This window comes from Panulirus ornatus, chromosome 13, assembly GCF_036320965.1.
Source record: "Panulirus ornatus isolate Po-2019 chromosome 13, ASM3632096v1, whole genome shotgun sequence".
Lineage (NCBI taxonomy): Eukaryota > Metazoa > Arthropoda > Malacostraca > Decapoda > Palinuridae > Panulirus > Panulirus ornatus.
In genome coordinates, this window is record NC_092236.1 from 20,665,060 (window position 1) to 20,692,519 (window position 27,460).

At 41.8% G+C, this 27,460-nt stretch overlaps 1 protein-coding gene across 2 annotated transcripts in view; it reads left to right on the forward strand.

The window, feature by feature from the left end:
* LOC139752797 (mitochondrial tRNA-specific 2-thiouridylase 1) overlaps window positions 1-27,460 on the forward strand; it is a 111,230-nt gene that overhangs the window by 62,344 nt on the left and 21,426 nt on the right. Inside the window, exon 5 of one of the 2 annotated variants that reach the window (XM_071668715.1) lies at window positions 15,160-15,296. In XM_071668715.1, the coding sequence (XP_071524816.1) occupies window positions 15,160-15,167 (8 nt within the window). In that variant the 3' untranslated portion in view covers window positions 15,168-15,296. Of the gene's footprint in view, window positions 1-15,111; window positions 15,328-27,460 lie in introns of those variants that run through there. The other variant, XM_071668714.1, reaches the window with a different exon arrangement.

Here is a 27,460-nt window from a genome sequence, read left to right on the forward strand (position 1 = left end):
TGTAATGATAGTTGTGACATATTTAAACTCCTTAGGCCATAAATGATATGGCTTTGTGCTTTGATAGATTTAGTGACAGAACTGATCAGGGCTAGGTATATTTCAGGTGAGGATGTTAGAAGCTGATGCAATGGAAGCATTTTGTGCATGGAGCTGATTTGAATGAAGGAAAAAGCTGCATGACCAGTCGGGGTAGTATGCAGTGAGAATGGTTGTAGGTGTAAGGAGACTGCTGGGCTTTCTCACTTTCAGTTTGGTATGTAAGTGTGGAGACATAGTGTCTTCTTCCATAGTCAGTACTAGAGATTGTGTTGAGACTGGTGTATTCTCTTATGGACAAGAATTTGTGTGGAATCTGAGAATATTCTCTCTTGGATGGCTGGAAGTTTCGTTGGAACCCAGGCTAGACTAAAGTGGATCTAAAGTCTATATTGCCCAATAACTCAAGTAATAGTGCCTAGTTGCATTATCCTTAAGGAACAGTCTAGAGTGTGTATGTGAAACTGACATCCTGAGTTGGTGCTTAAACTAACAACCATCTTAAGATATTGTCAACCCATGAACTGTTGGGAAGATAATTTGGTTGGAATGTAGGATAAAAGTTATTTATAGTTGGTTTTATGAGACTTTTTTTTTGGACAATCAACTTTTTAATTAATTTTTTGTATGGTTTATTTTTTTGTCTGAATAACCCTTTACATTGATTAAAACTGCCACATGATGTTCACCTTGGAAATTCAGTCTTGGGTATATCAGTAGATACGATATAATGTAACTGCAATGTCTCTTGCTCAGGCTGGTATACTGATGAGATACTTGTGAACTTTTGGTTATGGCCAGCCCCTGTAAAACTGATAGGAGCCTTTTCCATCTTATTACATAAATGTTCATTTTTGGAAGCCATCAGGATATAACATGGTACAATCATGTGATCTTGTCTTTTGGTAAGTTCATAGTATGAGATCACTTTTTATTCATGTTATCCATCATTGGTGAATGCAACAATAAACTGACTTTTTTTTTAGTTTTATGCTCAAACTAGCCAACTGATGATGAGCTTTGGTACAAATAAGGGAATGGTTTATCAATTACACTTTCCCAGGTGAGATCCTGTATCATTTGTCAGTCATATATGCAAGGAGGAGCTCTACTCATACTGTGTGCATGTCTGCATGAGGTGAGTACTTCAGTATGGAAGTTATATCTTTGTCGTAAGGGGTTTTGCAATGTTTTGAATTGGTTTGTAATGTTGTAAAGACAAGGGATGTCCAAGACACTGATGAGAAAGTGTAACTTGCATATGCTTGAAGATTTTGATTTCATATGGTTGTATGGCTGATGGGATGATGTTTAAGACTAAGATGGGAAGGCAGTTGTTTAGTGCCTGTCTGGTCATTTTAGTACGTATATGTTTAGTCAGTGTTTTGTTTGTTGGGTGTTGGGGGATATTTAGTAAAGTTGTTAAAATGTGAAGCAGAGGTAGACTTTTTATTTCTACCTGGGTGTTGGTGGTTAGTTATGGAGTTGTTTGGATAGGAAGAGTTTTGTGCTGTTGCAAAGAAATCAGTCCCAAGCATACTGAGGGAATTGTATTGGGGATATATTTGTTTTGTTGTGTAAATGTTGTGTTTGCATTTATTAGCCAACCAACGATTGTTCTGAGTGCTTTATTTGTGTCATTTGCTGCTTTTTTATGTTTGCTTTTGACAGGATGGATGACCAGGCCTGTGAAGCATAGTTTAGGGTGAAGTGGATAAATTATTTGTAGAGGATACTATGAGATTCATTTTCTTGTCCAAATCTGGTTGCTTTTGTGTTTATAATTTTGATATAGGAGGTGAATATGTGTGTGGGTGTCATATGTGATGCCCAGAATAATTGGAGTTCTGTTGAGTGGGAGCACTTGTCCTTTTCAAGGTGATGGGAAAGTGCAGGTTGGATTCATATTTGTCTGGGGTTAAGAGGATGACTGAAGACTTCTGTGGTGATAAAAACATTCCGCTTTGGGTTAGCCTTTGTTTCGCTTGTGTGATGTTGTATGGATCCCACTGTTGCCCATTCACACCAAAAACATGATGTTCAGTTGCTGTAGAGATGTCCAAGAAGCCAGAAAGAAGAGAGAACTTTACCCTTGATTCTACACTGTCTACAAGGACTTCACTCTGCAATGATCATTCCTGTCACAAAGGGGACTGCACTCTTTTGCCTTGAGCTGTGCTGTTCTCAGTCTCTCTTCCTGGCCAGGGATCAACATCATTCACCCAAGCAAAAATGGGTATGATTGAAGGGATAGTGGTTCCAACAATGTTGTATGGTTGCGAGGCGTGGGCTATAGATAGGGTTGTGCGTAGGAGGGTGGATGTGTCAGAAATGAGATGTTTGAGGATGATATGTGGTGTGAGGTGGTTCGATCAAATAAATAATGAAAGGGTAAGAGAGGTGTGTGGTAATAAAAAGAGTGTGGTTGAGGGAGCAGAGAGGGTGTATTGAAATGGTTTGGTCACAAGGAGAGAATGATTGAGAAAAGATTGACATAGAGGATATATGTGTCAGAGGTGGAGGGAATGAAAAGTGGGAGACCAAATTGGAGGTGGAAGGATGGAATGAAAAAGATTTTGAGAAATCGGGGCCTGAACATGCAGGAGGGTGAAAGACATGCAAGGAATAGAGTGAATTAGAATGATGTGGTATACCGGGGTCGACGTGCTGTCAATGGATTGAACCAGGGCATATGAAGCATCTAGGGTAAACCATGGAAAGTTTTGTGGGGCCTGTCTTTTTCTTGCTTTACCTTGCGCATGTGTGGGGGGAGAGGGGTGTCATTTCATGTGTGGCGGGGTGGCGACGGGAATGAATGAAGGCAGCAAGTATGAATTATGTACAGTGTATATATGTGCGTGTTTTTGTATGTATATAGGTATATGTTGAAATGTATAGGTATGTACATGTGTGTGAGTGGACGTGTATGTATCTACATGTGTATGTGGGTGGGTTGGGCCATTCTTTCGTCTGTTTCCTTGCACTACCTCGCTGACATGGGAGACATTGACAAAGTATAATGAAATATAAGTAAATAAGATATATATATATATATATATATATATATATATATATATATTTTTTTTTTTTTTTTTTTTTTTATACTTTGTCGCTGTCTCCCGCGTTTGCGAGGTAGCGCAAGGAAACAGACGAAAGAAATGGCCCAACCCCCCCCATACACATGTACATACACACGTCCACACACGCAAATATACATACCTACACAGCTTTCCATGTTTCACCCCAGACGCTTCACATGCCTTGATTCAATCCACTGACAGCACGTCAACCCCTGTATACCACATCGCTCCAATTCACTCTATTCCTTGCCCTCCTTTCACCCTCCTGCATGTTCAGGCCCCGATCACACAAAATCCTTTTTCACTCCATCTTTCCACCTCCAATTTGGTCTCCCTCTTCTCCTCGTTCCCTCCACCTCCGACACATATATCCTCTTGGTCAATCTTTCCTCACTCATTCTCTCCATGTGCCCAAACCATTTCAAAACACCCTCTTCTGCTCTCTCAACCACGCTCTTTTTATTTCCACACATCTCTCTTACCCTTACGTTACTTACTCGATCAAACCACCCTCACACCACACATTGTCCTCAAACATCTCATTTCCAGCACATCCATCCTCCTGCGCACAACTCTATCCATAGCCCACGCCTCGCAACCATACAACATTGTTGGAACTACTATTCCTTCAAACATACCCATTTTTGCTTTCCGAGATAATGTTCTCGACTTCCACACATTCTTCAAGGCTCCCAGATTTTCGCCCCCTCCCCCACCCTATGATCCACTTCCGCTTCCATGGTTCCATCCGCTGACAGATCCACTCCCAGATATCTAAAACACTTCACTTCCTCCAGCCTCTCACCATTCAAACTTACCTCCCAGTTGACTTGACCCTCAACCCTACTGTACCTAATAACCTTGCTCTTATTCACATTTACTCTTAACTTTCTTCTTCACACACTTTACCAAACTCAGTCACCAGCTTCTGCAGTTTCTCACATGAATCAGCCACCAGCGCTGTATCATCAGCGAACAACAACTGACTCACTTCCCAAGCTCTCTCATCCCCAACAGACTTCATACTTGCCCCTCTTTCCAAAACTCTTGCATTTACCTCCCTAACAACCCCATCCATAAACAAATTAAACAACCATGGAGACATCACACACCCCTGCCGCAAACCTACATTCACTGAGAACCAATCACTTTCCTCTCTTTCTACACGTACACATGCCTTACATCCTCGATAAAAACTTTTCACTGCTTCTAACAACTTTCCTCCCACACCATATATTCTTAATACCTTCCACAGAGCATCTCTATCAACTCTATCATATGCCTTCTCCAGATCCATAAATGCTACATACAAATCCATTTGCTTTTCTAAGTATTTCTCACATACATTCTTCAAAGCAAACACCTGATCCACAAATCCTCTACCACTTCTGAAACCACACTGCTCTTCCCCAATCTGATGCTCTGTACATGCCTTCACCCTCTCAATCAATACCCTCCCATATAATTTACCAGGAATACTCAACAAACTTATACCTCTGTAATTTGAGCACTCACTCTTATCCCCTTTGCCTTTGTACAATGGCACTATGCACGCATTCCGCCAATCCTCAGGCACCTCACCATGAGTCATACATACATTAAAGAACCTTACCAACCAGTCAACAATACAGTCACCCCCTTTTTTAATAAATTCCACTGCAATACCATCCAAACCTGCTGCCTTGCCGGCTTTCATCTTCTGCAAAGCTTTCACTACCTCTTCTCTGTTTACCAAATCATTTTCCCTAACCCTCTCACTTTGCACACCACCTCGACCAAAACACCCTATATCTGCCACTCTATCATCAAACACATTCAACAAACCTTCAAAATACTCACTCCATCTCCTTCTCACATCACCACTACTTGTTATCACCTCCCCATTTGTGCCCATCACTGAAGTTCCCATTTCCTCCCTTGTCTTACGCACTTTATTTACCTCCTTCCAGAACATCTTTTTATTCTCCCTAAAATTTAATGATACTCTCTCACCCCAACTCTCATTTGCCCTTTTTTTTCACCTCTTGCACCTTTCTCTTGACCTCCTGTCTCTTTCTTTTATACATCTCCCACTCAACTGCATTTTTTCCCTGCAAAAATTGTCCAAATGCCTCTCTCTTCTCTTTCACTAATACTCTTACTTCTTCATCCCACCACTCACTACCCTTTCTAATCAACCCACCTCCCACTCTTCTCATGCCACAAGCATCTTTTGCGCAATCCATCACTGATTCCCTAAATACATCCCATTCCTCCCCCACTCCCCTTGCTTCCATTGTTCTCACCTTTTTCCATTCTGTACTCAGTCTCTCCTGGTACTTCCTCACACAGGTCTCCTTCTCAAGCTCACTTACTCTCACCACCCTCTTCACCCCAACATTCACTCTTCTTTTCTGAAAACCCATACAAATCTTCACCTTAGCCTCCATAAGATAATGATCAGACATCCCTCCAGTTGCACCTCTCAGCACATTAACATCCAAAAGTCTCTCTTTCGCACGCCTGTCAATTAACACGTAATCCAATAATGCTCTCTGGCCATCTCTCCTACTTACATAAGTATACTTATGTATATCTCGCATTTTAAACCAGGTATTCCCAATCATCAGTCCTTTTTCAGCACATAAATCTACAAGCTCTTCACCATTTCCATTTACAACACCGAACACGCCATGTATACCAATTATTCCCTCAACTGCCACACCACCCACCTTTGCATTCAAATCACCCATCACTATAACCCGGTCTCGTGCATCAAAACCACTAACACACTCATTCAGCTGCTCCCAAAACACTTGCCCAGGTGCATATGCACCAATAATCACCCACCTCTCTCCATCAACTTTCAGTTTTACCCATATTAATCGAGAATTTACTTTCTTACACTCTATCACATACTCCCACAATTCCTGTTTCAGGAGTATTGCTACTCCTTCCCTTGCTCTTGTCCTCTCACTAACCCCTGACTTTACTCGCCAGACATTCCCAAACCACTCTTCCCCTTTACCCTTGAGCTTCGTTTCACTCAGAGCGAAAACATCCAGGTTCCTTTCCTCAAACATACTACCTATCTCTCCTTTTTTCACATCTTGGTTACATCCACACACATTTAGGCACCCCACTCTGAGCCTTCGAGGAGGATGAGCACTCCCCGCGTGACTCCTTCTTCTGTTTCCCATTTTAGAAAGTTAATACAAGGAGGGGAGGATTTCTGGCCCCCCGCTCCCGTCCCCTCTAGTCGCTTTCTACGACACGCGAGGAATACGTGGGAAGTATTCTTTCACCCCTATCCCCAGGGATAATATACATATATATATACATATACACATACACACACATACACATACATACGCACATATACACACACACACACATACATATATATACATATATATACACACACACACACACATACATATATATATATATATATATATATATATATATATATATATATATATATATATATATATATATATATATATATATATATATAATTCCCTGGGGATAGGGGAGAAAGAATACTTCCCACGTATTCCCTGCATGTCGAAGAAGGCGACTAAAAGGGAAGCGAGCGGGGGGCTGGAAATCCTCCCCTCTTTTTTTTTTTTTTTTTCCAAAGAAGGAACAGAGAAGGGGACCAGATGAGGATAGTCCCTCACAGGCCCAGTCCTCTGTTCTTAACGCTACCTCGCTAACGCGGGAAACAGCGAATAGTATGAAAATATATATATATATTGGGGAAGAGCAGTGTGGTTTCAGAAGTGGTAGAGGATGTGTGGATCAGGTGTTTGCTTTGAAGAATGTATGTGAGAAATACTTAGAAAAGCAAATGGATTTGTATGTAGCATTTATGGATCTGGAGAAGGCATATGATAGAGTTGATAGAGATGCTCTGTGGAAGGTATTAAGAATATATGGTGTGGGAGGAAAGTTGTTAGAAGCAGTGAAAAGTTTTTATCGAGGATGTAAGGCATGTGTACGTGTAGGAAGAGAGGAAAGTGATTGGTTCTCAGTGAATGTAGGTTTGCGGCAGGGGTGTGTGATGTCTCCATGGTTGTTTAATTTGTTTATGGATGGGGTTGTTAGGGAGGTAAATGCAAGAGTTTTGGAAAGAGGGGCAAGTATGAAGTCTGTTGGGGATGAGAGAGCTTGGGAAGTGAGTCAGTTGTTGTTCGCTGATGATACAGCGCTGGTGGTTGATTCATGTGAGAAACTGCAGAAGCTGGTGACTGAGTTTGGTAAAGTGTGTGGAAGAAGAAAGTTAAGAGTAAATGTGAATAAGAGCAAGGTTATTAGGTACAGTAGGGTTGAGGGTCAAGTCAATTGGGTGGTGAGTTTGAATGGAGAAAAACTGGAGGAAGTGAAGTGTTTTAGATATCTGGGAGTGGATCTGGCAGCGGATGGAACCATGGAAGCGGAAGTGGATCATAGGGTGGGGGAGGGGGCGAAAATTCTGGGGGCCTTGAAGAATGTTTGGAAGTCGAGAACATTATCTCGGAAAGCAAAAATGGGTATGTTTGAAGGAATAGTGGTTCCAACAATGTTGTATGGTTGCGAGGCGTGGGCTATGGATAGAGTTGTGCGCAGGAGGATGGATGTGCTGGAAATGAGATGTTTGAGGACAATGTGTGGTGTGAGGTGGTTTGATCGAGTGAGTAACGTAAGGGTAAGAGAGATGTGTGGAAATAAAAAGAGCGTGGTTGAGAGAGCAGAAGAGGGTGTTTTGAAATGGTTTGGGCACATGGAGAGAATGAGTGAGGAAAGATTGACCAAGAGGATATATGTGTCGGAGGTGGAGGGAACGAGGAGAAGAGGGAGACCAAATTGGAGGTGGAAAGATGGAGTGAAAAAGATTTTGTGTGATCGAGGCCTGAACATGCAGGAGGGTGAAAGGAGGGCAAGGAATAGAGTGAATTGGAGCGATGTGGTATACCGGGGTTGACGTGCTGTCAGTGGATTGAATCAAGGCATGTGAAGCGTCTGGGGTAAACCATGGAAAGCTGTGTAGGTATGTATATTTGCGTGTGTGGACGTATGTATATACATGTGTATGGGGGTGGGTTGGGCCATTTCTTTCGTCTGTTTCCTTGCGCTACCTCGCAAACGCGGGAGACAGCGACAAAGTATAATAAAAAAAAAATAATATATATATATATATATATATATATATATATATATATATATATATATATATATATATATATATATATATATATTTATATATATATTTATAGTCATGGGTGATTTGAATGCAAAGGTGAGTAATGTGGCAGTTGAGGGAATAATTGGTATAAATGGGGTGTTCAGTGTTGTAAATGGAAATGGTGAAGAGCTTGTAGATTTATGTGCTGAAAAAGGACTGGTGATTGGGAATACCTGGTTTAAAAAGCGAGATATACATAAGTATACATATGTAAATAGGAGAGATGGCCAGAGAGCGTTATTGGATTACGTGTTAATTGAGAGGCGCGCGAAAGAGAGACTTTTGGATGTTAATGTGCTGAGAGGTGCAACTGGAGGGATGTCTGATCATTATCTTGTGGAGGCTAAGGTGAAGATTTGTATGGCGTTTCCAGAAAAGAAGAGTGAATGTTGGGATGAAGAGGGTGGTGAGAGTAAGTGAGCTTGGGAAGGAGACTTGTGTGAGGAAGTACCAGGGGAGACTGAGTACAGAATGGAAAAAGGTGAGAACAGTGGAAGTAAGGGGAGTGGGGGAGGAATGGGATGTATTTAGGGAATCAGTGATGGATTGCGCAAAAGATGCTTGTGGCATGAGAAGAGTGGGAGGTGGGTTGATTAGAAAGGGTAGTGAGTGGTGGGATGAAGAAGTAAGATTATTAGTGAAAGAGAAGAGAGAGGCATTTGGATGATTTTTGCAGGGAAAAAATGCAATTGAGTGGGAGATGTATAAAAGAAAGACAGGAGGTCAAGAGAAAGGTGCAAGAGGTGAAAAAGAGGGCAAATGAGAGTTGGGATTAGAGAGTATCATTAAATTTTAGGGTGAATAAAAAGATGTTCTGCAAGGAGGTAAATAAAGTGCATAAGACAAGGGAGCAAATGGGAACTTCAGTGAAGGGTGCAAATGGGGAGGTGATAACAAGTAGTGGTGATGTGAGAAGGAGATGGAATGAGTATTTTGAAGGTTTGTTGAATGTGTTTGATGATAGATTGGCAGATATAGGGTGTTTTGGTCGAGGTGGTGTGCAAAGTGAGAGGGTTAGGGAAAATGATTTGGTAAACAGAGAAGAGGTAGTAAAAGCTTTGTGGAAGATGAAAGCCGGCAAGGCAGCAGGTTTGGATGGTATTGCAGTGGAAATTATTAAAAAAGGGGGTGACTGTATTGTTGACTGGTTGGTAAGGTTATTTAATGTATGTATGACTCATGGTGCGGTGCCTGAGGATTGGCAGAATGCGTGCATAGTGCCATTGTACAAAGGCAAAGGGGATAAGAGTGAGTGCTCAAATTACAGAGGTATAAGTTTGTTGAGTATTCTTGGTAAATTATATGGGAGGGTATTGATTGAGAGGGTGAAGGCATGTACAGAGAATCAGATTGGGGAAGAGCAGTGTGGTTTCAGAAGTGGTAGAGGATGTGTGGATCAGGTGTTTGCTTTGAAGAATGTATGTGAGAAATACTTAGAAAAGCAAATGGATTTGTATGTAGCATTTATGGATCTGGAGAAGGCATATGATAGAGTTGATAGAGATGCTCTGTGGAAGGTATTAAGAATATATGGTGTGGGAGGAAAGTTGTTAGAAGCAGTGAAAAGTTTTTATCGAGGATGTAAGGCATGTGTACGTGTAGGAAGAGAGGAAAGTGATTGGTTCTCAGTGAATGTAGGTTTGCGGCAGGGGTGTGTGATGTCTCCATGGTTGTTTAATTTGTTTATGGATGGGGTTGTTAGGGAGGTAAATGCAAGAGTTTTGGAAAGAGGGGCAAGTATGAAGTCTGTTGGGGATGAGAGAGCTTGGGAAGTGAGTCAGTTGTTGTTCGCTGATGATACAGCGCTGGTGGTTGATTCATGTGAGAAACTGCAGAAGCTGGTGACTGAGTTTGGTAAAGTGTGTGGAAGAAGAAAGTTAAGAGTAAATGTGAATAAGAGCAAGGTTATTAGGTACAGTAGGGTTGAGGGTCAAGTCAATTGGGTGGTGAGTTTGAATGGAGAAAAACTGGAGGAAGTGAAGTGTTTTAGATATCTGGGAGTGGATCTGGCAGCGGATGGAACCATGGAAGCGGAAGTGGATCATAGGGTGGGGGAGGGGGCGAAAATTCTGGGGGCCTTGAAGAATGTGTGGAAGTCGAGAACATTATCTCGGAAAGCAAAAATGGGTATGTTTGAAGGAATAGTGGTTCCAACAATGTTGTATGGTTGCGAGGCGTGGGCTATGGATAGAGTTGTGCGCAGGAGGATGGATGTGCTGGAAATGAGATGTTTGAGGACAATGTGTGGTGTGAGGTGGTTTGATCGAGTGAGTAACGTAAGGGTAAGAGAGATGTGTGGAAATAAAAAGAGCGTGGTTGAGAGAGCAGAAGAGGGTGTTTTGAAATGGTTTGGGCACATGGAGAGAATGAGTGAGGAAAGATTGACCAAGAGGATATATGTGTCGGAGGTGGAGGGAACGAGGAGAAGAGGGAGACCAAATTGGAGGTGGAAAGATGGAGTGAAAAAGATTTTGTGTGATCGAGGCCTGAACATGCAGGAGGGTGAAAGGAGGGCAAGGAATAGAGTGAATTGGAGCAATGTGGTATACCGGGGTTGACGTGCTGTCAGTGGATTGAATCAAGGCATGTGAAGCGTCTGGGGTAAACCATGGAAAGCTGTGTAGGTATGTATATTTGCGTGTGTGGACGTATGTATATACATGTGTATGGGGGTGGGTTGGGCCATTTCTTTCGTCTGTTTCCTTGCGCTACCTCGCAAACGCGGGAGACAGCGACAAAGTATAATAAAAAAAAAATAATATATATATATATATATATATATATATATATATATATATATATATATATATATATATATATATTTATATATATATTTATAGTCATGGGTGATTTGAATGCAAAGGTGAGTAATGTGGCAGTTGAGGGAATAATTGGTATAAATGGGGTGTTCAGTGTTGTAAATGGAAATGGTGAAGAGCTTGTAGATTTATGTGCTGAAAAAGGACTGGTGATTGGGAATACGTGGTTTAAAAAGCGAGATATACATAAGTATACATATGTAAATAGGAGAGATGGCCAGAGAGCGTTATTGGATTACGTGTTAATTGAGAGGCGCGCGAAAGAGAGACTTTTGGATGTTAATGTGCTGAGAGGTGCAACTGGAGGGATGTCTGATCATTATCTTGTGGAGGCTAAGGTGAAGATTTGTATGGCGTTTCCAGAAAAGAAGAGTGAATGTTGGGATGAAGAGGGTGGTGAGAGTAAGTGAGCTTGGGAAGGAGACTTGTGTGAGGAAGTACCAGGGGAGACTGAGTACAGAATGGAAAAAGGTGAGAACAGTGGAAGTAAGGGGAGTGGGGGAGGAATGAGATGTATTTAGGGAATCAGTGATGGATTGCGCAAAAGATGCTTGTGGCATGAGAAGAGTGGGAGGTGGGTTGATTAGAAAGGGTAGTGAGTGGTGGGATGAAGAAGTAAGATTATTAGTGAAAGAGAAGAGAGAGGCATTTGGATGATTTTTGCAGGGAAAAAATGCAATTGAGTGGGAGATGTATAAAAGAAAGACAGGAGGTCAAGAGAAAGGTGCAAGAGGTGAAAAAGAGGGCAAATGAGAGTTGGGATTAGAGAGTATCATTAAATTTTAGGGTGAATAAAAAGATGTTCTGCAAGGAGGTAAATAAAGTGCATAAGACAAGGGAGCAAATGGGAACTTCAGTGAAGGGTGCAAATGGGGAGGTGATAACAAGTAGTGGTGATGTGAGAAGGAGATGGAATGAGTATTTTGAAGGTTTGTTGAATGTGTTTGATGATAGATTGGCAGATATAGGGTGTTTTGGTCGAGGTGGTGTGCAAAGTGAGAGGGTTAGGGAAAATGATTTGGTAAACAGAGAAGAGGTAGTAAAAGCTTTGTGGAAGATGAAAGCCGGCAAGGCAGCAGGTTTGGATGGTATTGCAGTGGAAATTATTAAAAAAGGGGGTGACTGTATTACTGACTGGTTGGTAAGGTTATTTAATGTATGCATGACTCATGGTGCGGTGCCTGAGGATTGGCAGAATGCGTGCATAGTGCCATTGTACAAAGGCAAAGGGGATAAGAGTGAGTGCTCAAATTACAGAGGTATAAGTTTGTTGAGTATTCCTGGTAAATTATATGGGAGGGTATTGATTGAGAGGGTGAAGGCATGTACAGAGAATCAGATTGGGGAAGAGCAGTGTGGTTTCAGAAGTGGTAGAGGATGTGTGGATCAGGTGTTTGCTTTGAAGAATGTATGTGAGAAATACTTAGAAAAACAAATGGATTTGTATGTAACATTTATGGATCTGGAGAAGGTATATGATAGAGTTGATAGAGATGCTCTGTGGAAGGTATTAAGAATATATGGTGTGGGAGGCAAGTTGTTAGAAGCAGTGAAAAGTTTTTATCGAGGATGTAAGGCATGTGTACGTGTAGGAAGAGAGGAAAGTGATTGGTTCTCAGTGAATGTAGGTTTGCGGCAGGAGTGTGTGATGTCTCCATGGTTGTTTAATTTGTTTATGGATGGGGTTGTTAGGGAGGTGAATGCAAGAGTTTTGGAAAGAGGGGCAAGTATGAAGTCTGTTGTGGATGAGAGAGCTTGGGAAGTGAGTCAGTTGTTGTTCGCTGATGATACAGCGCTGGTGGCAGATTCATGTGAGAAACTGCAGAAGCTGGTGACTGAGTTTGGTAAAGTGTGTGAAAGAAGAAAGTTAAGAGTAAATGTGAATAAGAGCAAGGTTATTAGGTACAGTAGGGTTGAGGGTCAAGTCAATTGGGAGGTAAGTTTGAATGGAGAAAAACTGGAGGAAGTAAAGTGTTTTAGATATCTGGGAGTGGATCTGGCAGCGGATGGAACCATGGAAGCGGAAGTGGATCATAGGGTGGGGGAGGGGGCGAAAATCCTGGGAGCCCTGAAGAACGTTTGGAAGTCGAGAACATTATCTCGGAAAGCAAAAATGGGTATGTTTGAAGGAATAGTGGTTTCAACAATGTTGTATGGTTGTGAGGCGTGGGCTATGAATAGAGTTGTGCGCAGGAGGATGGATGTGCTGGAAATGAGATGTTTGAGGACAATGTGTGGTGTGAGGTGGTTTGATCGTGTAAGTAACGTAAGGGTAAGAGAGATGTGTGGAAATAAAAAGAGCGTGGTTGAGAGAGCAGAAGAGGGTGTTTTGAAATGGTTTGGGCATATGGAGAGAATGAGTGAGGAAAGATTGACCAAGAGGATATATGTGTCGGAGGTGGAGGGAACGAGGAGAAGTGGGAGACCAAATTGGAGGTGGAAAGATGGAGTGAAAAAGATTTTGTGTGATCGGGGCCTGAACATGCAGGAGGGTGAAAGGCGTGCAAGGAATAGAGTGAATTGGATCGATGTGGTATACCGGGGTTGACGTGCTGTCAGTGGATTGAATCAGGGCATGTGAAGCGTCTGGGGTAAACGATGGAAAGCTGTGTAGGTATGTATATTTGCGTGTGTGGACGTATGTTTATACATGTGTATGGGGGTGGGTTGGGCCATTTCTTTTGTCTATTTCCTTGCGCTACCTCGCAAACGCGGGAGACAGCGGCAAAGGAAAAAAAAAAATATATATATTTAAATTTTTCAATTATACTATGCCGCCGTCTCCTGCGTTAGGAAGGTAGCGCAAGGAAACCAACAAAAGAATGGGCCAACCTACCCACATACACATGGATATACATAAATGCCCACACATGCACATGTACATACCTATACATTTCAACGTATTCATATATATACATACACAGATATATACATATATACACATGTTCATATTCATACTTGCTGGCTTCATCCATTCCCATTGCCACCTTGCCACACATGAAATGGCACCCCCTTCCGCCCGAGTGCTAGAAAAAGACAACAAAAGCCACATTCATTCACACTCAGTCTCTAGCTGTCATGTGTACAGCACGTCAACCCAGGTATACCACATCATTCCAATTCACGCTATTCCTTGCACGCCTTTCACCCTCCTGCATGTTCAGGTCCCAATCGCTCAAAATCTTTTTCACTCCATCCTTCCACCTCCAATTTGGTTTCCTGATTCTCCTCATTCCCTCCACCTCTGACACATATATCCTCTTTGTCGATCTTTCCCCACTCATTCTCTCCATGTGACCAAACCATTTCAATACATATTTTTCTACTCTCTCAACCACACTCTTTTTATTACCACACATCTCTCTTACCCTTTCATTACTCGATCAAACCACCTCACACCACAGATTGTCCTCAAACATTTCATTTCCAACACATCCGCCCTCCTCCGTACAACCCTATCTATAGTCCATGCCTTGCAACCATATAACATTGTTGGAACCAATATTCCTTCAAACATACCCATTTTTGCTCCGAGATAACGTTCTCGCCTTCCACACATTTTTCAACGCTCCCAGAACCTTCGCCCCCTCCCGCACCCAGTGACTCACTTCCGCTTCCATGGTTCCATCTGCTGCTAAGTCCACTCCCTCCCCTTTTTTAGAACAGATATTCTTAATCATCAGCCCTTTTTCAGTACACTATTAGACAAGCTGTTCACAGTTTTCATTTACTCATGAATTATACCTTCAGCTGCCATATCACTTACTCCAATCACTAATACTTAGTGTCTTGGCTTTAGTATCCAAAAGTGTGAGAGACATGCAAGGAATAGAATGGAATGATCTGTGAGGCTTGGCTGTGGATGGTGTGCTCTGGTTTTGGTGTAATATGTAAGACAGGTAGAGAATGGATGTGAATAAGTGGGGACATTGTTCCTCTGTTCCTCATGCTGCCTCATGAAGGACAGAGATGGTTAACATGTATGAAAAAAATTCTGTTTTCCTTTCCTTTACAGTACATTGAGGACAAACCCGGTAAATTTATTGACTTGGACACTCAAGAAGTGGTCGGGTCTCATAACGGCATTCATCAATGGACTATTGGCCAGAGATGTAATCTGTCACCCTTTCCCCAGCCATACTTCGTTTGTGAAAAACACCCAGTAACCAATGATATATACGTGGTGAGTTGAAAATGAAGATCTGCCTTAGTAATCCTTTAAATTGTATACTATACTAGGGCATACTTTAACTGGTTATGTTTTGCAGGTAATAGGAAAACTAGCTATACTAATGACTCATTGTTTAGTTATATATATTTATTTATTATTTATTATACTTTGTTGCTGTCTCGTGTGTTAGTGAGGTAGCGAAAGGAAACTGACGAAAGAATGGCCCAACCCACCCACATACACAGGTATATACATACACGTCCACACACGCACATATACATACCTATACATCTCAACGTATACGTATATACACACACACATATACATATATACACACGTACATAATTCAAATGGATTTGTATGTAGCATTTATGGATCTGGAGAAGGCATATGATAGAGTTGATAGAGATGCTCTGTGGAAGGTATTAAGAATATATGGTGTGGGAGGCAAGTTGTTAGAAGCAGTGAAAAGTTTTTATCGAGGATGTAAGGCATGTGTACGTGTAGGAAGAGAGGAAAGTGATTGGTTCTCAGTGAATGTAGGTTTGCGGCAGGGGTGTGTGATGTCTCCATGGTTGTTTAATTTGTTTATGGATGGGGTTGTTAGGGAGGTAAATGCAAGAGTCCTGGAAAGAGGGGCAAGTATGAAGTCTGTTGGGGATGAGAGAGCTTGGGAAGTGAGTCAGTTGTTGTTCGCTGATGATACAGCGCTGGTGGCTGATTCATGTGAGAAACTGCAGAAGCTGGTGACTGAGTTTGGTAAAGTGTGTGGAAGAAGAAAGTTAAGAGTAAATGTGAATAAGAGCAAGGTTATTAGGTACAGTAGGGTTGAGGGTCAAGTCAATTGGGAGGTGAGTTTGAATGGAGAAAAACTGGAGGAAGTGAAGTGTTTTAGATATCTGGGAGTGGATCTGTCAGCGGATGGAACCATGGAAGCGGAAGTGGATCATAGGGTGGGGGAGGGGGCGAAAATTTTGGGAGCCTTGAAAAATGTGTGGAAGTCGAGAACATTATCTCGGAAAGCAAAAATGGGTATGTTTGAAGGAATAGTGGTTCCAACAATGTTGTATGGTTGCGAGGCGTGGGCTATGGATAGAGTTGTGCGCAGGAGGATGGATGTGCTGGAAATGAGATGTTTGAGGACAATGTGTGGTGTGAGGTGGTTTGATCGAGTAAGTAACGTAAGGGTAAGAGAGATGTGTGGAAATAAAAAGAGCGTGGTTGAGAGAGCAGAAGATGGTGTTTTGAAATGGTTTGGGCACATGGAGAGAATGAGTGAGGAAAGATTGACCAAGAGGATATATGTGTCGGAGGTGGAGGGAACGAGGAGAAGAGGGAGACCAAATTGGAGGTGGAAAGATGGAGTGAAAAAGATTTTGTGTGATCGGGGCCTGAACATGCAGGAGGGTGAAAGGAGGGCAAGAAATAGAGTGAATTGGAGCGATGTGGTATACAGGGGTTGACGTGCTGTCAGTGGATTGAATCAAGGCATGTGAAGCGTCTGGGGTAAACCATGGAAAGCTGTGTAGGTATGTATATTTGCGTGTGTGGACGTGTGTATGTACGTGTGTATGGGGGTTGGGCCATTTCTTTCGTCTGTTTCCTTGCGCTACCTCGCAAACGCGGGAGACAGCGACAAAGTATAAAAAAAAAAAAAAAAAAAAAAAAAAAAACATAATTCATGCTGTCTGCCCTTATTCATTCCCATCGCCACCCCGCCACACATGAAATGACAACCCCCTCCCCCCGCATGTGCGCAAGGTAGCACTAGGAAAACACAACAAAGGCCACATTCGTTCATACTCAGTCTCTAGCTGTCATGTATAATGCACTGAAACCACAGCTCCCTTTCCACATCCAGACACTTCACATGCCCTTGTTCAATCCATTGACAGCATGTCAACCCCAGTATACGACATCGTTCCAATTCACTCTATTCCTTGCACGCCTTTCACCCTCCTGCATGTTCAGGCCCCAATCACTCAAAATCTTTTTCACTCAATCTTTCCTTCTCCAATTTGGTCTCCCACTTCTCCTCGTTCCCTCCACCTCTGACACATATATCCTCTTTGTCAATCTTTCCTCGCTCATTCTCTCCATGTGACCAAACCACTTCAGAACACCCTCTTGTGCTCTCTCAACCACACTCTTTTCATTACCACACATCTCTCTTACCCTTTCATTACTTACTCGATCAAACCACCTCACACCACATATTGTTCCCAAACATCTCATTTCCAGCACATCCACCCTCCTCCTCATAACTCTCTCTATAGCCCATGCCTCGCAACCATATAACATTGTCGGAACTGCTATTCCTTCAAACATACCTATTTTTGCTTTCCGAGATAATGTTCTCGCCTTCCACACATTTTTCAAAGCTCCCAGAACTATTGCCCCCTCCCCCACCCTATGACTCACTTCCGCTTCCATTGTTCCATCCACTGCCAAATCCTTTCCCAGATATCTAAAACACTTCACTTCCTCCAGTTTTCCTCCATTCAAACTTACCTCCCAATTGACTTGTCCCTCAACCCTACTGTACCTAGTATCCTTGCTCTTATTCACATTTACTCTAAGCTTTCTTCTTTCACACACTTTACCAATTTCAGTCTCTAGCTTCTGCAGTTTCTCACCCGAATCAGCCACCAGCACTGTATCATCAGCGAACAACAACTGACACTTCCCAAGCTCTCTCATCCACAACAAACTGCATACTTGCCCTTCTCTCCAAAACTCTTGCATTCACCTCCCTAACAACCCCATCTATTAACAAATTAAACAACCATGGAGACATCACACACCCCTACCTCAAACCAACATTCATTGAGAACCATTCACTTTCCTCTCTTCCTACTCGTACACATACCTTACATCCTCGATAAAAACTTCTCACTGCTTCTAACAACTTGCCTCCCACACCATATATTCTTAATACCTTCCACAGAGCATCTGTAGTATGTAATATTATCTGCCTTCTCCAGATCCATAAATGCTACATACAAATCCTTTTGCGTTTCTAAGTATTTCTCACATACATTCTTCTAAGCAAACACCTGATCCACACATCCTCCACCACTTCTGAAACCACACTGCTCTTCCCCAATCTGATGCTTTGTACATGCCTTCACCCTCTCAATCAATACCCTCCCATATAATTTCCTAGGAATACTCAGCAAACTTATACCTCTGTAATTTGGGCACTCACTTTTATCCCCTTTGCCTTTGTACAATGGCACTATGCATGCATTCCGCCAATCCTCAGGCACCTCACCATAAGTCATACATACATTAAATAACCTTACCAACCAGTCAACAACGCAGTCATCCCCTTTCTTAATAAATTCCACTGCAATACCATAAAAACCCGCCGCCTTGCCGGCTTTTATGTTCTGCAAAGCTTTTACTACCTCTTTCTCCATAACCCTCTCACTTTGCACACCATCTTGACCAAAACACCCTATATCTGCCACTCTATCATTGGACACATTCAACAAACCTTCAAAATACTCACTCCATCTTCTCATCACCACTACTTGTTATCACCTCCCCATTTGCCTCCTTCTCTGATGTTTGCATTTGTTTAGTTTTAAAATCATTTAGATCACAGTACCATGTATTTTGGAAAACTTATATTCTTTTGTATCTTTTCTTATTTGATAAGAGGGAATAACATGCTTTCTTTTTACAATTGATGAGATGTTAGTTTAGTCCCAAATTTTATTCATTGTTCTTTCCATGTTATGATCCTATATGTAGCTAATATATCTCGCTTAAAATAATTCCACGGCTTAAAAAGTGCACCAGAATTTTAATAGGGAGAAACTTTCCCCCAACAGGAAACATTCTGTTGGATAGGGTTGAGATATGCATTATCATGTGGGTTAGTGACATAGTGAGCCAGCATTTCAGTGGTTGTCAGGTTTCACTCCTCTGCCTCAGATAGCCTTTTTTTTCCTGCCACACCCACATGAGGACAATGGGCATTCTGTCCTCAAGTATACAATCTCTCCCTGTCGTACATAACACTTGAATACTTTTAACACACTGCTCATTCTTTGTAATTCTAGAATTTCCTGCAGTGAGCACTATGTGCTAGCCTTACCTTTTGGCAAGGTGGTAGGAGCATTGGATAGTAGTAGTAGGTAAGAACATTTAAGCAGAAACATTAGGTAGAACATTTTGTTGATGCAGTAGGTAGGAACATTAAGAAGAAGCATTAGGCAGAAGTAGTCAGTATGAACATTAGGTAGGAGCCTCTGCAAGCACTGCACTAGAGTTGTCCTATGCCAGTGGTCCATTAAGGTTGAGGCAGTAAAGGCTCAGAATCGACACTGAAGTTCACTGGTTATGGAGACACTCTTGCTGTGGTCACCCCCTTAAGGGAGTTACAGTTGGGAACAGGTGTCAGAGATATAGATAGTTGATAGATGATAGAACATGTATTTTAAGTATTTTTATTTTTTTATTTATTTTGCTTTGTCGCTGTCTCCTGCGTTTGCGAGGTAGCGCAAGGAAACAGACGAAAGAAATGCCCAACCCACCCCCATACACATGTATATACATACACGTCCACACACGCAAATATACATACCTATACATCTCAATGTACACATATATATAAACACACAGACACATACTTATATACCCATGCACACAATTCACACTGTCTGCCTTTATTCATTCCCATCGCCACCTCGCCACACATGGAATACCATCCCCCTCCCCCCTCATGTGTGCGAGGTAGCGCTAGGAAAAGACAACAAAGGCCCCATTCGTTCACACTCAGTCTCCAGCTGTCATGATGCAATAATACCCGAAACCACAGCTCCCTTTCCACATCTAGGCCCCACACAACTTTCCATGGTTTACCCCAGACGCTTCACATGCCCTGATTTAATCCACTGACAGCACGTCGACCCCGTTATACCACATCGATCCAATTCACTCTATTCCTTGCCGCCTTTCACCCTCCTGCATGTTCAGGCCCCGATCACTCAAAATCTTTTTCACTCCATCTTTCCACCTGCAATTTGGTCTCCCAGTTCTCCTCATTCCCTCTACCTCCGACACATATATCCTCTTGGTCAATCTTTCCTCACTCATTCTCTCCATGTGCCCAAACCATTTCAAAACACCCTCTTCTGCTCTCTCAACCATGCTCTTTTTATTTCCACACATCTCTCTTACCCTTACATTACTTACTCGATCAAACCACCTCACAGCACACATTGTCCTCAAACATCTCATTTCCAGCACATCCACCCTCCTGCGCACAACTCTATCCATAGCCCACGCCTCGCAACCATACAACATTGTTGGAACCACTATTCCTTCAAACATACCCATTTTTTGCTTTCCGAGATAATGTTCTCGACTTCCACACATTCTTCAAGGCTCCCAGGATTTTTGCCCCCTCCCCCACCCTATGATTTACTTCCGCTTCCATGGTTCCATCCGCTGCCAAATCCACTCCCAGATATCTAAAACACTTTACTTCCTCCAGTTTTTCTCCATTCAAACTTACCTCCCAATTGACTTGACCCTCAACCCTACTGTACCTAATAACCTTGCTCTTATTCACATTTACTCTTAACTTTCTTCTTTCACACACTTTACCAAACTCAGTCACCAGCTTCTGCAGTTTCTCACCTGAATCAGCCACCAGCGCTGTATCATCAGCAAACAACAACTGACTCACTTCCCAAGCTCTCTCATCCACAACAGTAATGGCATAATTATAATTTTATAGTAAAAGCTTGGGCTAACAATAAAACCACGGTTGATCCTTTTTGATTGAGTTTTTGGTATGTGATAGAAAGTATCATCATTCTACATATAGTGTGCAACAAGTGGAAAGAATTTGTTTTTATTGTTTTAGATAGATGAAAATGAATGCTAAAGTAGTAAGAAAAAGTTTCGGGAATATGGTGAATTTCATAAACAGAAGAAAGATTTATGCAGATGCAAGGTTTCCACACTACTAGCAATGGATGACAATTTGATGATAAAATTATTGGTGAACTTCGTCAGGAAACCCATACATTTCCAGAAAGATTGTTAAAGTTTGGAAAAAACAGCAATTTTAATTGGCTGCTGGAAATTTCTATCATTTTAGTATTGAGTCTTCCAAGCCTTCTAAGGAACATAACATGATCTAATATGAAATAGTCAATAGGGTGTACATTTCAACAATCTAAGGATCAAGGAAAAGGGGGAAATCAAGAAATAGGTTGACAGATGGAGTGCAAGAGATAAGTTGAACTAGAGTGATTTGGATTACGGGATGACATAAAGTCAATTGACTGAACCAGGGCAGACGAAGTGGTTGTAGGAAAACACAGAAAGGTCTATGGGGCTTAATTGTGAATAAAGGCTTTGGTCTCATTGCATTATATATAACATCTTGCGATTGGATGTAAAGGAATGAGACCATTTCTTCTGTCTTTGACACTACCTTACTAATGCAGAAAAGGGTAAATGTGTATGAAAACAAAGGTTTTAGAGGGTGGGGAAGACTCTGCAGGTGTTGACTTTCCATGAATTCTGGCTGAGACAGATATTAAGATGTGAGATAGATACATTTTTCTTTATAATGACAACATGGCAAAAGCAAAACATGTCCCAGTTAAGGCCATCTCAGGTTAAAGGAAAAGTAAAGAAAAGAAAGAAACTAATCTGGGCTGTGCAGTTGTTTGTAGACCTGACTTTTATAGGAAGAGAGGTTATATGACGAGGGAAAGACAAATGAAGGAAGGGAATACCATAACTTAGCAGTTTGAGGGATTGAGGAGGCATCATATGAGCCAATCCTTGAGTGGTTAGTTTCTACACAGAAACTATGGGAAGCAGTAACCATACACATATCATGTATCCAAACCTTATAGGGTGGGGATACATGAAGACATCTCTTGAGAACAATGGCCAAAATAATATTTATATAACAGAGAGGGAACAGCAACATTGCAGCATTTGGAAAGGGAAGGCTGAAGAGAGGTGCTGCTAAGAGAATAAATGTAATGGGAGGCTTTTGATTCTGCTGTAGTTAATAGAGAGGTAAAACACAAGTCACTCCAAAAGTGTATGCAGTACTCCATATTCAGGCAAATTAAGCACCAGTAGATATGAAATGGCTTCTCACAAAAGAAAATTATGGCACCTATACAGCATTCTCAGACTTTTGGAAGCAGAATTTAAGATATTGATTATGTAGGGTTTCTAGGACCTAATGAAGCAATGGTAATGCCCATAAAGTGTATGTTATTATAAAGTTGAATTTTGGTGTTCTGAAACTTAAGAGGAAAAATGATTCTTAGAGGGAGAAATAGGGAGAAATTGCATTATAGTATCATTAAACTTGAGGTTATTGCTTCCCCACTCCCAGATTTTGCACAGGTACAAAATGAGAGAGGAAATATGATCAGCACAAGAAAGAGAATGAGTAAAAGAAAAGAGGGGAGGAAAAGTGAATTGAAGTATGTAAGGTGGAATTATCAGCATAAGAGTGAATAGGGTGAGAATTACATTAGAAATCATTTGTTGGGAGAAGAAAGAGAGTAGGCAATGGTACAGGCCCTTGAGGAACACCACTATTGATATGATTGGAGGGGGAAGTCACTCCATTGACAACTACTGCAATGGAACAATCAGAGAAGAAATTATGCATTAGAGTACAGAGAGATGCAGTAAAACCAGGCAGGGAGTATAGAGAGCAAAGATATATGCTACACCCTGTCAAATGCTTTGGAGATTTCAGGGCCAATTGACAAACTCCCCAAAAATCTCACCAAAATCCCTGAGAGAGGAGGACCAGAGGGGAGTCACATAGGGGAGGGGATCACCATTAAACTTAATACTATAAAGTCCATACTGGTGATCTGAAGAAGGGAATGGGATTCTAACTGTGAGGGAGGGTTAGTGATGGCCAGCACCTCAGGGGTTGTCAAGCTGCACTCCTTTGACCAAGGTGGCAGTCTTTTCCTTTTTCCTTACCCACATGTGGACTGTTGGCATTCTGTCCACATAAATAAAATCTCTCCTTGTCTCACATAGCTTGACATCTCTTACCTCACACAGCTCATTCTTCATAGCTCTAGATTTACCTGCAGTGAGCACTGTGCGCTAGCCCTGCCTTTTAGCAAAATGGTAAGAGCAGTAGATAGAATTAATAGGTAGAAACTTTAGGTAGGAATGTTAGATAGAAGTAAATAGGAACATCAGACAGGAGCATTTGGAAGAAGGAGTAGGTGGGAATATTATACAGGAACACAGCTCATTCTTCATAGCTCAGATTTTCTTGCAGTGAGCACTAGCCCTGCCTTTTTGCAGCATGGTAGGAGCAGTAGATAGAAGTAATAGATAGAGACATTAGGCAGAAATATGTGGTAGAAGTAGTAGATAGAAACATCAGACAGGAGCATTAGGACGGAGTAGATTGGAATATTATGCAGGAACATTAGGTAGGAGCATTAGGAAGAAGTAATAGGTTGGAACATTAGGTAGGAGCCCCTGGAAACACTGTGCTAGTGTTACCCACTGCCAGTAACCTGTTAATGAGACACAAAAGGCTAAAAAGCAGCACTGAAGTTCACCAGTTATGGAATGCAAACTCTTTTGCTGAGGCCACCCCCTTGAGTGAGTTCCCTGGGGGAATGGGCATCAGAGATACTGTTAGATAGATAGTAAATATTTGAGTTAAGGTGTGTTTTAAAGATTTTGGGGATTGCAAGAGTGATAGCAATGAGTTGATAGTTGAAGGGGTTAGAATGATATTTTTTCTTATGGGGGGAAGGGGGGGGGGGCACCAGCTCAGATGCACAGCCTTTAGAACTCAAGAAGGTATGCCATCTAAGGATTAGAGAAGTTGTTGATGTTCTTCGTTAAGGACCCAAAAGATTTGTCAGCAGATGACAAGTCAGCACACTTTCTGTATGAGAAGTGTGCTTGACTGCAAAAAGCAGCTTTGCAATGAGTCCATGCAGAAATATAATCAGAGTGGGTTTCAGGGGAAGGGAAGAGTTTCATGGTTTTGTATGCACAAAGCATCTCTGTCAACTATGTCATATGCCTTCTCCAGATCCATAAATGCTCCATACAAATCCTTATGTTTTTTAAGTATTTCTCACATACTTTCTTCAAAGCAAACACCTGATCCACACATCCTCGACCATTTCTAAAACCACACTGCTCCTCCCCAGTCTGATGCTCTGTACATGCCTTCACCCTCTAAATCAATACTCTCCCATATAATTTCCCACAAATACTAAACAAACCTATGCCTCTGTAGTTTGAACACTCACCTTTATCCTCTTTACCTTTGTACAATGGCACTATGCATGCATTCCGCCAATCCTCAGGCACTTCATCGTGGTCCATACATACAATAGATATCCTTACTAACCAATCAATAATGCAGTCAGAACCATTTTAATAAATTTAACTGCAGTACATCCAAACCCACTGCCTTGCCGGATTTCATCTTCCGCAAAGCTTTCGCTATCTTTTCTCTTTTTACCAAACCATTTTCTCTGACCCTCTCACTTTGCACATCACCCCGACCAAAACACCCTATATCTGCCACTCTATCATCAAACATATTCAACAAACCTTCAAAATACTCACTCCATCACTACCTGTTGTTATCTCCCCACTTACCCCCTTCACCGATGTTCCCATTTGTTCTCTTGTCTTACACACGTTATTTACCTCCTTACAAAACATCTTTTTCTTCCACCTAAAATTTAATGATACTCTCTCATGCCAACTCTCATTTAACCTCTTTTTGAATCCTTGCACCTTTCTCTTGACCTCCTGCCACTCTTTTATACATCTCCCAGTAATTTGTACTACTTCCCTGCAAGTATCATGTAAACGCCTCTCTTTCCTCTTTCACTAACAACCTTACTTCTTCATCCCACCACTCACTACCCATTCTAATCTGCTCAACTCCCACCTTTCTCATGCCACATGTATCTTTTGCACAAGCCATCACTGCTTTCCTAAATACATCCCACTCCCCTCTTGTCTTTTGTTTTCACCTTTTGCCATTCTACATTCAGTCTCTCCTGGTACTTCCTCACACAAGTCTCCTTTCCAGGCTCACTTACTCTCACCACTCTCTTCTCCCCTATATTCTCTCTTTTTTTGAAAACCTTTACAAATCTTCACCTTCACCTCCACAAGATAGTGATCAAACATCCCTTCAGCTGCCACTCTGAACACATTAACATCTAAAAGTCTCTCTTTTACACACTTATCATTTGAAACATAATCCAATACTGCCCTTTGACCATCTCTTCTACTCACATACATTTACTTATATACATCTCTCTTTTTAAGCCAGGTATTTCCAATCGCCAGTCCTTTTTCAGCGCAAATCCACAAGCTCTTCACCATTTCCATTTACAACATGGAATACCCCATTCACACCAATTATACCCTCAACTGCCACATTACTCACCTTTGCATTTAAGTCACCCATAACTATAACCCTGTTTCATGCATCAAAGCTGCTAACACAATCATTCAGCTGCTCCCAAAATGCTTGCCTCTCATGATTTCTTCTCATGACCAGGTTCATAGGCACCAGTAATCACCCATCTCTGTCCATCCACTTTCAGTTTTACCCATATCAATCTGAAATTTACATTGTTACACTCTATCACATACACCTACAACTACCACTTCAGGAGTGGTGCTACTCCTTCCTTAGCTCTTGTCTTCTCACCAACCCATGACTTTACTCCCAAGACTTTCCTAAACCACTCTTCCCTTTTATCCTTGAGCTTCATTTCACTCAGAGCCGGAACATCCAGGTTTCTTACCTCAAGCATACTACCTATCTCTCCTTTCTGCTCATCTTGGTTACATCCACAAACATTCAGACACCCTAAATCTGAGCCTTCAAGGAGGATGAGCACTCCCCACTTGACTCCTTCTTCTGTTTCCCTTTCTAGAAATTTAAATACAATATATATATTTTTTATTATTACTATTTTGCTTTGTTGCTGTCTCCCTCGTTAGCGAGGTAGTGCAAGGAAACAGACGAAAGAATGGCCCAGCCCACCCACATACACATGTATATACATACACGTCCACACACGCAAATATACATACCTATACATCTCAACGGATACATATATATACACACGCGGACATATACATATATACACGTACATAATTCATAGTCTGCCTTTATTCATTCCCATCGCCACCCCGCCACACATGAAATAACAACCCCCTCCCACCTCATGTGCATGAGGTAGTGCTAGGAAAAGAGAACAAAGGCCACATTCATTCACACTCAGTCTGTAGCTGTCATGTAGTAATGCACCGAAACCACAGCTCCCTTTCCACATCCACACCCCACAGAACTTTCCATGGTTTACCCCAAATGCTTCACATGCCCTGGTTCAATCCATTGACAGCATGTTGACCCCAGTATAACACATCATTCCAATTCACTGTATTCTTTGCACACCTTTCACCCTCTTGCATGTTCAGGCCCCGATCACTCAAAATCTTTTTCACTCCATCTTTCCACCTCCAATTTGGTCTCCCACTTCTCCTTGCTCCCTCCACCTCTGACACATATATCCTCTTGGTCAATCTTTCCTCACTCATTCTCCCCATTTAACCAAACCATTTCAAAACACCCTCTTCTGCTCTCTCAACCACACTCTTTTTATTACCACACATCTCTCTTACCCTTACATTACTTACTCGATCAAACCACCTCACACCACATATTGTCCTCAAACATCTCATTTCCAGCACATCCATCCTCCTCTGCACAACTCTATCTATAGCCCACACCTCGCAACCATATAACATTGTCGGAACTACTATTCCTTCAAACATACCCATTTTTGCTTTTTGAGATAATGTTCTCGACTTCCACACATTCTTCAACGTTCCCAGAACTTTTGCCCCCTTCCCCACCCTATGATTCTCTTACGCTTCCATGGTTCCATCTGCTGCCAAATCCACTCCCAGATATCTAAAACACTTTACTTCCTCCAGTTTTTCTCCCTTCAAACTTACCCCCCAATTGACTTGGCCCTCAACCCTACTGTACCTAATAACCTTACTGTTATTCACATTTACTCTCAGCTTTCTTCTTTCACACACTTTACCAAACTCAGTC